Source organism: Callorhinchus milii, unplaced genomic scaffold, assembly GCF_018977255.1.
Source record: "Callorhinchus milii isolate IMCB2004 unplaced genomic scaffold, IMCB_Cmil_1.0 Scaffold3, whole genome shotgun sequence".
NCBI lineage: Eukaryota > Metazoa > Chordata > Chondrichthyes > Chimaeriformes > Callorhinchidae > Callorhinchus > Callorhinchus milii.
The window spans coordinates 11,500,899-11,513,094 of NW_024704744.1; the positions used below are offsets into that span (position 1 = coordinate 11,500,899).

A 12,196-nucleotide genomic window follows, 5' to 3' on the forward strand; every position below is an offset into this window, starting at 1 on the left:
TCTGCCCTGGAGGAAGCCCCAGTTCTGCTCTGTAATCTTTCCAAGCGATGTCAATCTGGTGGCTTCCCATCACTAGGCTTATCCCACCACTGTGCCTGTAGGATTCATTCTGAATGAACTAAATCCTCCAGCAGCGTAAACTCTGCAGGCCTCTGAATGCTTAATGCACCAATGCAAATCTGACATGAACCCCAACAGTTAATTCACTCTACAGTGTATTCTGTGAAGCGCTTTCCAAGACATCTCAACAACGTGATAAGGCACTAAATCAAATGCAAGGATTATTATTATAAACATTAATGTGACTCTACATGAGTCAGTGAGCAAGTGTTTTCTACACCTGCCTTCTTGAGAAGTGCTTTGTCTTCATTTTCCGAAGACACATTATGTTTTACCTCCGAAAAATCTCCCCACCTTTGCCCATCCCCCTTTTACAGTGAGGCCTTACACCTTGTGACACGGCCGAGAGTTAAGAGAATTCCTCAGGGGTGAACCCCTTTGTGCCCAGTCTCTGTTGTCATTGGGGAACAAGGTCGAGTAAAACACTTTTTGGTTACTCGAAGGGTGAAGCACGATGTTGGAAAGAGCTCAAGTGACACAGCAGTGGTGACGTTACACCCAGTTCTATGCAAATTGAGTTCCCAGTTAAATGTGTGCCATTAAAGAGAAGCATTAAATGAAGCCCAATGCTTTACCCCAGAAGGTGAGTAGCTTGAGGAGATTAAACCTGAGAGGCCAAAGGGTTGGTTATCTGGTTGAGAAAAGCCATTCAAAATGCAGACTGTGAACCTCTGGCAGACAGTTAATGATTTTTTTAAAAAAATGAGGGTTTTTTTGAGCCCATTTCAAACTGGAAATATTTCAATCAAACCTGTAACCTGATTATATTGTTGCGAAACTGTCCACAGACATCCTCAGTATGAAAATGACAGACGTTTTTATGTACAATCCTGTGGTAAGCTCTGTATGACCAAATGTAAGCAGGAGTGCCCCGATGACACACTCCTGTCCACATTACGCAGCAGTGAGGCAAGGAAGTGTAAGTATATGTTGTAGCTTGTCCCACGTTGAAACCTTCCTTAAATATAAAACAATCAGTCCTTCAACGACCCAAACACTGACAACATCTGAGGATGTGAGCAAGCAGCAAACATTAATATTGCCTACAATTGCACAGTTCTGCATTCAACCACAGAAAATAGTAGTGATCTCTTTAATAAAATGCAATATTAAGAAATTTAGTGTAAAAGGCAGTAATAATAACATATTTATATACATAACTTTTATACACAGGCAATGCAATGCAGATGGTCTCACAAGAGGAAGACTGCTACTTTTAGACAAATTTTTTTCATGGGTGTGGAGACAGAAGTTTGCATAAGTTTTTTAACTAATATCAGCAGTTTATAGAATGTATCTTGAAATGATTATTGTTATTAATAATAATCATCTTTGCAGGTAATATTGCGACTTTCATGTCGGGAGAACGTTTCAAAGGGCTTCTCAGGATTTACTGTAAAGTGTAGTGACTGTCTACTTGTAGGCGAACCTAGCAGCCAATTTACATGACAGCAATGACTGATTCCCAGTTTTTAAATTTTTGTAAACAAACGTCGGGAGTCAGGGTGAAAAGTTTTCCAAATTGAGTTTTCACATAAATTACGTAACTATAATTTAGAAAAAGAATCTGGAGCTGTCGGATTTGCAAGTTTCCTTTGGCTTCGTGTTATGAAGGTGGATCAATTCCAATTAATAATTAATAATCAATAATCGGGCAAACACATTAGCAGGAGCCTGCCATGTTGCAACCTATTGCAATCCATGGGCAGTCCATGTCCCAGCCTATGAGAAACGTACAGAGATAACTTTTCCACACACAATAAAAGCAAAACTGTAAAAAATGCGCTTGCAATTTTTAAATATGCTGGGAAGTAAATAAACAGTCCTCTTCACTCAGTTTAATTCCCTCTCCATCCCTCTATCAGGAAGTTCTCTGCGCTGGTGGAGTCTTAATAATCCTTGCCTCCATCCCATGGCCCAGACGTCTCAAAGTGGCTCACGGTATTTTACTGTGAAGTGTGTCAAAAGCGTCAGCCAGTTTTATGCACAGGGGCGAGGACAGGTCCTGACCATTCCAGTGCTTTGAGAGTTAAATGCTATACAAGTAGCGCACTGCCCAACTCCTTCGCTTTCTTGCAACTGTAGATCCACTTGATGACGCGGGCATTGCGCTCCACCACTGACAGAGACGAGGAGATCTGATCGTTCAGCTCCTCCTCCAGCAGCCGGTCGTTCTCACCGCTGTGCCTGGAGAACTCACTGTCCGAGTCGGCAGTGATGCTCACACTCCGGCCTCTAAAGGTGACATTGTCGGAAACCGAGGAGAAGTTCTCCCTCCCGATGTCCTCCACCACCTCGGGCTCCAGCCCACAGTACCTGAAGAAGCTGTCAAACTCAGAGAAGGCTTTGGAGTACCTGGAGCTGATATCGGACTGCGATCGGAGGACGCCTCTCCTCTTAAGATCCTTTGATCCCTGCCTGGTTATCTCTTTGCCCCGCACATCTGAGGGTGGCTCGAATTTCTGGGGACAAGTTGCCAGAGTCTGGGAGCTTGCGATGTCCGTTGAGGTGCCCTGAGGCTTGTCCATCGAGATGCCCTGAGGCTCATCCCCGACTTGCGCATCTCTGGCGGGCTCCTGGCACCTCACCCCCTCCCTTATGATGACCTTGGCCGGCTGGGGGGCAGCTTGGGGGGTTGCCATCTGCTTGTCCCTGAGAGAGGAGCTTTGGAACAGCCTCCGCACCAGGTTATTGCCTCTGGGGCTCTCGCCTGTGGCTCCCTTGACAAACTCACACTTCTGCCTGTAGATCACCAGCGAGTCCGGGCGCATTTGCCTCTTGGTGCTGTAACGTTTGGCGGTGAGCTGGCTCTGGAAGGGCTGGTGACGGCTGGCCTGTGACTGCGGTTGTCTCTGGCCTCCTGGCTTGGTCAACCCCAAGTCCAAACCCAAACCCCCTAGAGGGTGACCTGCACCGTTGACTGATGAACTCCTGTTGCTGCTACTGTTGCTGCTGTCACTGTTGTTGCTGCTGCTCTCAGAGTTGGAGCTCAAGCTCACTGCCAGCGGCTCCTGTTGCTGCTGAGGGGAGCTCATCACCTGGTGGCTCTTGACATACTTGGCTTTGTCAGCAGCCAACCTCTCCACAGCGCTCAGCCGGCCACGGCTCACGCCCTCTTCCACCACCTGCTTGCGGAGGTAGCTGGGACCCTTGTGAAATATCCTCAGCGGTAAAGAGGAACTCAGTTCCAGGCCAGGCTGCATTCTTCGACTGCCCGAGATTTCAGTCGGCATTGCCAGTTCTCTTCCCCGCAAAAAAACTTCAGATCTAAACGAAAACTTTTTTTCGGTATATCTAGAAATAAAACACACCCAAAATTAAACTCGCCCCCACTGTGTCACTTAAGCCAACCGGATACCTGGTTCTCCTCTTAATCTGGTTTGGTGATAAAGTCTTTTTCTCAGTCATTTCCAAGAAATAAAAACTTTTTTGTGTGTATATCTGTAAATAAAACACACCCCAAAAAATAAACACTCATCTCACTGTCACTTAAACCCTCCACATACATCGGGTTCTCTCTGGTTTGGTTTGGTAGTAAAGTATTTTTCTCTTTAATTTCCAAGAAATATGAACGTTTTGGGGGGTATATATAAATACACATAAATTAAAACACACCAAGAATTAATAATTCACCCCACTGTGACATAAACCCTCCAAACAACTTTAGTTTGTCTTTTTAAAGTCTTTTTTCTGCTTAATTTAGAGCACCGTGTACACATGTATGTGACTGTCAGGAAAAAAGACAGTAAGGGAATAGAAACTCATAAAATAATAACTCAAAAACTCCCCCCACTGTCACTTAAACCCTCCAAATACCAGGTTCCCCTCTTGATCTGGTTTGATAATAAAGTATTATTTTCCTTAATTTACCGCCATGTATCTATAGTGTGACAGTAAAGGGGGAAAAAAGAATAACTCACTTACCCCACTGTTACTTGAACAATCCAAACACACCAAGTTCTCTGTTGATCCGGATTGCTAAATAAGGTCTTTTTTTCTCCTTAATCTCCAGCACTTTCCCAGCACTGTGTCAGTGGTGTGTGTGTGACAGTCTGTGGAAATCAGGGGGCAGTGTGTGGGTTGGCTTCTGCTTGCTGTTGGTTGTCACAGGCTCACACTCTGCACTGCTCTGCACCACTTGCCTTGCTGCTGTCTGCTCTGTTTGACTGCTGTCTGGCTGGTTTGCTTGCTGACTCCCTCTGAGTTTGGATTGATTCACCTTTGCAAGCAACACTGCCCGCCTCCTTTCTCCTGCAACACAAGGCACACAGCAAATCATGGCTCAATGACATCATCTGGGAAGCAGGCTGTGTGTGCTTGGCTGTCAATGCGATGGGAGGGATGGGTTTGCCTCTTATCAGCCTAAAGTTGCCTTCAGCAAAGAGGAAAAACCTTAACGACTGTTTATTTAGAATATTCCATCCGCTGGTCTCTCTCTCTCACTTTCTCTCTGTCTTCCCGCACTCTCTCCCATCTGAGAATTTTAAGACGCGTTCGCTGGTGAGGAATTTATTGTCCTGGAGACAGTCTTGTCTGTTCAAAAAAAAAGTAATGTGTTCAAGGGGTATACATAATTTATGTCCCAAGGCAGTCAAGGGTTTGCACCCAAGCTTGTTCACCTGGCTGAAAAAAATTGGCACATCCTTGCGGAGTTATGAGTGTATTTGTCACCCTACTATATATTGTTCCACGTGTCAGCCTCACTCTGTTGCTCACTCTTGGAAATGATGCAGAAGTGAAACTTTATTTGGCTGAGTTTGAACCACATATGACACAAAAGTCCAATTTGAGCCCTGCTGAATTCTCACAGCTGTGACTTCCCAACTATCAGAAATCAGATTGCAAATCACCACTTTGTTTAATTGCATCAAAAATAGACTTTTATCCACTGGTCTATGAAGACAAGCTTCTGCTTTTAGAATCTGATCGGTACAGGTTCTTTCCTCGCAGGTCAAAAAAATACAATTCAATTAACATTTATATAAATCGTCTTTCACTTTGGGATGACCTCGCAAAGTGCTTACACATGTGGAACTCTCAGTTTGGTTTGCTGACTGGGCAGCCCATCTGGGGAGGGGAATTGAACGGAACGGGGAGAGGAAAGATGACCAGAAGTGCAGACCAAAAATATGATGTGTTATGCAAATAATTCTACCCCTGATGATCTCCGAATTAATGCTTTTAAATTATATTGTACATTAATTATCAATTTCAGTCAGAGTAATTGTTGTCTAAATGGAGAAGGGCTTTCAGTGTGGTGTCAGCTGAACAGGGCAAAAACATGCCTAACTTTTTGGAGTATTTTTGACTCAGAAAAGTATAGAATAAGCAATGTTACCACATCAGTTAATTTACTTAATTGCACTGCTCAGTCCAGCCATCTCTGTGAGTGTTGTTCCACCTTACATGTAACCAGCTTACCTAGCTATTTAAATGCTGTGTCCGATTTTTAAAAAAATCCATTACATTTCAAGCAGTTCCCAAGGTGACTGTGTGTATTTCCATTAAATTTTTGTGCCTCATTTTAAGAACCATTCTTCAGCATCAATTCAGTGTTTTTCTTCCACGAGCTGCTATCGAAACAAGTCACAACAGGTAAACCAGTGCTGAGCAGAGAGGGAGTAATGAGAACAAATGGGCCAAACATGGAGGCCATCAGTAGGCAATCAGACAACAGCTGCTTACTGTTGGGAGCTCCAATCCAAGCACAGGCCCTGAGTTTTAATTTACAAATTTTCAAAGATGGTAAATGATTTGGAGGATCAAGCATACTCTCAACCTAGTTCAGTTGGCTGCCTCAGGGTCAGATGCCTGTGGGTCCAAACCTCACGTCAGGGACTCTGAGGCTCAGAGTCCAGGCTGAGAGTGCATTGTTGTAGATGACATCCTTTGGATGAGATGTGAAATTGACACCTTCTCAGGTCTCATGATGTTATTTGAAAAGAGAAGGGTGTTTTTCCTGGTGTCCTGACCAACAGTCCTCCAGATTAATTGATCATTCACTTTATGGCTGATTATGCGACATTGCTGTCTGCAGATTGGCTGTGGTGTTTGCCTACAAATACACAGTATTTTACAGCAGTACCCTGTGAAGTGGTTTTTGACGCTATAAGTACCATAATTATTATTAACGGAAATAATTCTGCATCTAATGTTTGCAACCAGCTTTTATTGGGGTATGTGGAATTATTGGTGATAGGTTTGAGTTATGTTTCTTTTTATTAACCGAGTGTATTTTTGTCTTCACCAATTTTCTGCTAAGTTTCTCTCCTGACGATTATTTCTTCTGCTATAATACGGTTCTATGAATGCTGGCTGCCCTCTGTTTCCTCACCCAAATAGCTATTATTTATGTGCAGGTCTTGCTAGTGAGTGTTGACATGATTTGTGACTGCAAGTGTCACTGCTGTCAAGCAGGCTTCACATGTCTATACACTTATACTGTCCACAATCTGTCACTAGAAAATGCTCAAGAGCAGGACCCATTGATGGGGTTATTTCCTAACATCTATGCCATTTTGCCCACAAAACACACAGTCAATCCACTTTGCAGTATGTTCTGTGAAGCGCTTTGAGACGTCTCCAAAACGTGTAAGATGCTACATCAAATGCAAGGATTATTATTTATATTATTATGAGACCATTTGGAGCACTCCTAGTGGCAGCTGAGATCAACTAATACAGCTGAGAATAATAATCCTTGCATTTGATATAGCGCCTTATCACGTCTTCGAGTCGTCTCAAAGTGCTCCACAGAATATACTCTAAAGTGAGTTGACTATATATTTTGTGGGCGAAATGTGGCATCCAATTGCACACAGCAGTGTCTCACAAACAGTCGTGGATCGAGTGACCAATTTTTTTTCTTGGAAGGAATTATTACACCCGGAAAAGCGATCCGCCAATCAACTAACAACCGGGTTCCTACTTACTGCTAGGTAAACAGAAGCGTGTGGAGTAAGGAAACTTGCCCAATTTTTCACTCTGCCAGGAATAGTGATCATATAGTCAAATCTCACACCACAGCTCTAAACGGCTCAACTATTCACTCACTTTTGGAAGAACTTTAGGAGATAATATTTCATAAAACATTGTGTAAAATGTCTATATGTTCTCATAAGACTCTAGCAGATGGTGAGAATCAATTTCTACCAGAGGATTTATGAATCCTCTAGGCTTGATTTAGTATCAAGAATATCCTACAGGAATTTTCTATATCAGCAATTTGTCTCCAAAGAACTTTAATTTGAGTCATGACATATTTGTGTCATGCAGCACGATAAAGAGTGACAACAGTTCTATTTGTGTAGGATTTGAAATCCCCCTCCCACAAAGGGCTTCCAGTCAAGGGGTCCCAGCTCCCTGGGGGATCCCGAAAAGATTTGAAGAAGGGTTCCTAAAGTTGACACTGTTTTTTGTGTGAAAGTATTTTTATTGAGAAGTAAGCCCCCTCCTCCAATCCCCGCCCACCCCACCTCAATGTGAGTTATTGAAGTAAGTCAAACAAAGGTTGTCATTCTTCATTTTTGCTCGGGGCGACTCTTACTGAACAATGGAATTAAATGAGAAATTCTATGATGAGACAAGCTCACAGAAGAACAGACTTCCTTTCAATATACCAAGGACAGTCTAACATGTTGCTAATCTCAACAATGAAGGATGCACATCTTGACCTGATTTCCAGATAATGAAGTAGGCAGGGTGCAAGCAGAGGAACATTGGGGAAATAGGCTCAGTTTACAAATAAAGAGTCAAGGACAAGGGTACTTGACTGAAAAAAAATTAAGTTTATTCCATTTCCAGAAGGAAACAAAAAGGCAGTTTATCAAAGTCCATGTATCAAGAGATCAGATGAAATCTAAAATTGATAAAAAGTAAACATTGTTGCAATCCAAACAGATAATAAAAGGAAAGCCAAGGCACATACTGTATCAAGAATATAGGAAAGCTGCAAACGTGATAAGAAATGTTCAGAGGAAGGTCTCTGAGAGAAAATAGGATTTAAATGTAAGGCAGGTTTGCTAAAAGATGATGGAAACAACCTTGGTGTACAGATACGGAGGTCTTTAAAGGTGGCAGCAGGCAGCACTGTAGATAGGAACATTAAAAAGCAAACACAATCCATTTATATCTGGAGACATAGAATAAAAAGGAGGTAGTATTAAACTTATCCAAGACCTTGGTTGGGCCACAATTAGAGTATTATATACAGTTTGGGGTGCTCCATTAGAGGAAGAATATAAAAGTTTTGTAATAGAAAAGATGCAATGTAGATTAGCTGGAATGTTGCCAAGAATGAAGAGTTCCCATTATGAGGAGATATTTAATAAGATATGATTGTTTTCACTAGAGCTGAGAAGGTTAAAGGGTGACCTGATAGAGGTCAAGATTATGAAGGGTTGCGATAGGATAAGTAGTAATAGATTGTCTCCACTGGTCAAATCATTAGGAGGGCGGGATTAGATTATTTGACTCATGGAGAACAATACTAGCACAGATTTAGTGGGCCAAATGATCTGTTTCTTTGCTGTAATGTTCTTTGATTCTATGTACAAGCACATATGCCTTTTAACCTGCAATGTACCAGGTTTTCGTCAGGAGAGGACATGAGCGCACTACAATATGAGCTAAAGCACAATGGTTTGGTAAAACATCAATGATGTGTTAAAGTTGTTTATATCCCTAATCCTCTACTACAATAGCAATAGCTTTACACTGTGGGAACATGGTTGAAATTGCTCAGATTTTGTTCACCCCAGAGCAATCGGAGATAGGAGTCCAACATCCCATCAGTCTGGGTTGGTTTCTCTTAGGTGAAAGTACAGCGTTACAGCTAATTGTAATTTTGTTGTTGTAATTGCACTATTATCACCAAATTGTCAACCAACACACACATTTTCCTGAATAAGTTGATTAAATGGATTGCCTCCCTTTAAACACAGACTGCTTCTGACCTTTAATTTAATCATGATATCGAGGGCGAGGTTAATAATAATTCAATCAAGTCAGAATAGTGGGGTTGATAATCTCCCGCTGGAGTCCATTCACATCAGATCACTTAAAGATCCCGATTAATTTCAAGAAACGAACAATAGCAGCAAAGCACTCTGACATTGTAAATAATTGTGTTCTAATGTGAGTTTTAACCTGTCCACAAACCTGAACAATAATTGATCCTCTCAGATAAGTTAGATTGGGATTTGAAGGCTGCTCAGAATTAACCTGATGCTTGGTTACTTATAAACGTTCACTATTTGTTATCATTACATGTGAAGATTGGAAACAGACTAGACTCATATTTTCTAATCTAAAATGTGACTCGAAAACAGTAATAGTGGAGTATGAGTGCCTTTGGGGCATTCTCCCTACATGAAAGGTGCTATACCAAACATAAGGATTATTATTATTAGATGTTACTGTATTTCACTTCCAGCACCTGTGAGATTGTTATTCACATTGTTACTGAAACAAATATTGTCCCTAAATCACAGTTCCATGACACAGTTCCAGCCTGAAGGCTATTGTCTTTTTTTTAGTCAGTCAGGTGTTTAATACCTGTAGAAACCCATCGCCATGCTTAAGAGTGTCCAAACCAGACTGAAGGTTTCCACATGGAAATTTCTCCAGACCATTGTCTTAAAATGAAAGATTCTACGCAATTGGGAAAATTCCCCAAATCAGTCAGTGGCCTGAAAATGTCTTGTGTTTTTAGGAATAAGACCATTGTCAATTCGCGCAAAGCAAAACGGAATCAGAAATGGCTGTGACGTTAGTGCAGATAAATCCACAGAGGGACAAACCCTGCTGCCCTAAACCCGGAAAGCAGTGTATTAGGCATAGGTTGGCAAGAGCAGAGAGTGTGTTGGGTTATGGCTGGAGTTTAACTAGCTGAGAAAGAATGTGTGGAACATCCCACCTTTTGCTTTGTGCCAATTGGTTGCATAATGTCCAATGTTTACTTTTTCCAGTCACTGTCGGTCATTGTCTTGCTTACATTACAACCGCAGGTTAGACTTTACTCTTTTCAGGATAAGTGGCCTTTCCACAGAGTGTTGATGATCTGTCCCTGGCACGGTGGCCTTTCTGATACTGGAACAAGCTTCCATCGATCTTTCATAATGTACTTCCTTCCCCGTCTTCAGGTCGCGCCTGAAGACCTTCCTATTCGACCGTGCCTACGGTCACCTCCCCCTCCCCCCTGGCTCGGTGTCGTGTTCTGCCACTGTCAAGCGCTCTGGGACACTACCCTGCTTGAGGGGCGCTATATAAATGCAAGTTGTTATTGTTGACTTAGTTGGTAGCGCTCTTGCCTCTGATTAAGGGTTCAAGCCCCACATTGGGACTTTGAGCTCACAGTCCAGACCGACACCTCAAAACAATGCTGAGAAAGTGCCACATTGTTGTAGGCGCCGTTATTGTATGAGACGTTAAACTTTATTATCATTAGGATTATCAAACACATAGTTACTGCACTTTACAGTCAATTCAGTGAAGAGCTTTGAACCATCTTCCTAACATGAAAGGTGCTATATCAAATGTGAGGATTGTTATTATTTAACCATGAAATGTTTGTCATGGCTATGAAAAAGTGATCAAAAAGTGACGAAGTAAGAGATTACAGTATAAGAAGTAGAAGAGCATTTTTCCAGAAGGTTCTCTCATATCTATGCCGATTGTTTTGTTCAACCACAAGTGTCACATTTGTGTATCACTCACAAACATGCAACATATCACTATTATGAAGACTGAGCTTTCTATGTATTGTGTCCATATCCTGAAGTATTGTGTATGAAAGGAGACTCCTCCTCCCTGTTATTCTATCATTCTAGATATAATACGTGTCAATAACACTTTATAATCTGAAATGAGTTTGACTCTCGCCTCTCAGTCTGAAGGTTGTGGGTTCAAATCTCAGTGTCGGGAGATTGAGCTCATATTCCATGCTGACACTCCCAGCAAGGAGTGCATTGTATTATTTGAGGTGCCGTCCTTTGGATGAGACATTAAGCAGGTTTCGTCTGCTTGTTCAGGTGGCACTATTTGAAAATAGAATGGAGTTTCTCCGGGTGTTCTGACTTTCGATCTCCAGATAAATTGGTCATTCATTTCTTGGCTGTTTGTGGGATATTACAGTGCACAAATTGACTGCTACATTTGCCTATGTTAATGGTAATCTGACAGCGTGCCTATCTGTAATACTATGAAGCCCAAAATCATCAATGGTAATCAAATCGCCACTTGTGGGCTGTGAAGGGACTGGTTAAATTACTGCTGCCTGTGAAGCAGCCATTCAAGACAAATTACAAGACAGATAACCTAAAGCTACATTCTACACTTTCAATCCAGTCCTCTGAGTGAAAACGCTTGTAGCCTTGGAACTAGGTTACACAACTACACATCAAAGAAACATATTTCTGAACTTTTTTTAATATATCACACATTAATCTCTTTTTTTATCCTGATTTTAGCAATCTACAGATTACAGATGCTGAATACAGCTCAATCAGTGATTTTGATAATAATTCTTTTCTTTTTGATATGTGATATATTTCACATTGTCAAGACGTCTCAAAGTCCTTCACATGATTTAACTATGAAGTGCAGTGACTGAGTGAGTATATGTAGACAAAAATAGTGCAATGTAGATACTGGAACTCAGCTTCTTCAGTTGTTATCAGTGTTACCGAGACATAGCCTTTTATTGCACTCAGAACAACCTGAATTGCTGCAACAATTACATCGGCAATTGAAAAAGTTGTTTTCTTACCATGGGTTTAAAGTTCACTTTGTTGCTATCTGTTTTTGCTTGTACCGCAGCTAATTCTCATATGATATGAAGAGGAAAGATTCTCTTACAACAGATTTGTACCTCCTGAAGGAATTGATTCTTGCCGGGTTCGGTCCCACAAGTGAGGCAGCTCCCCCCGCCCCCATTAACCAGCTCAAGTGATCATTCTGCATGTGGGAGCCAGTGTTCATAATCACAGCCAGAATTGATCTCCATCCCATCTGATGTCTCCAGTGAGGGAAGAGCATTAGTACAAAAGACACAATGGGCCAAATGCCCTCCTTATAT

At 41.8% G+C, this 12,196-nt stretch overlaps 1 protein-coding gene across 1 annotated transcript in view; it reads right to left on the minus strand.

The window, feature by feature from the left end:
- Nucleotides 1–1,517: 1,517 nt before the first annotated feature.
- Nucleotides 1,518–12,196, minus strand: part of fam110c (family with sequence similarity 110 member C) — a 53,323-nt gene continuing 42,644 nt past the window's right edge. The window contains exons 2-3 of the mRNA XM_007894013.2: nucleotides 4,045–4,371; nucleotides 1,518–3,414 (exon numbers count right to left, since the gene is read on the minus strand). Coding sequence (XP_007892204.1) covers nucleotides 2,157–3,353 — 1,197 coding nt within the window. The 5' untranslated portion in view covers nucleotides 3,354–3,414; nucleotides 4,045–4,371 and the 3' untranslated portion in view covers nucleotides 1,518–2,156. The remainder of the gene's footprint in view (nucleotides 3,415–4,044; nucleotides 4,372–12,196) is intronic.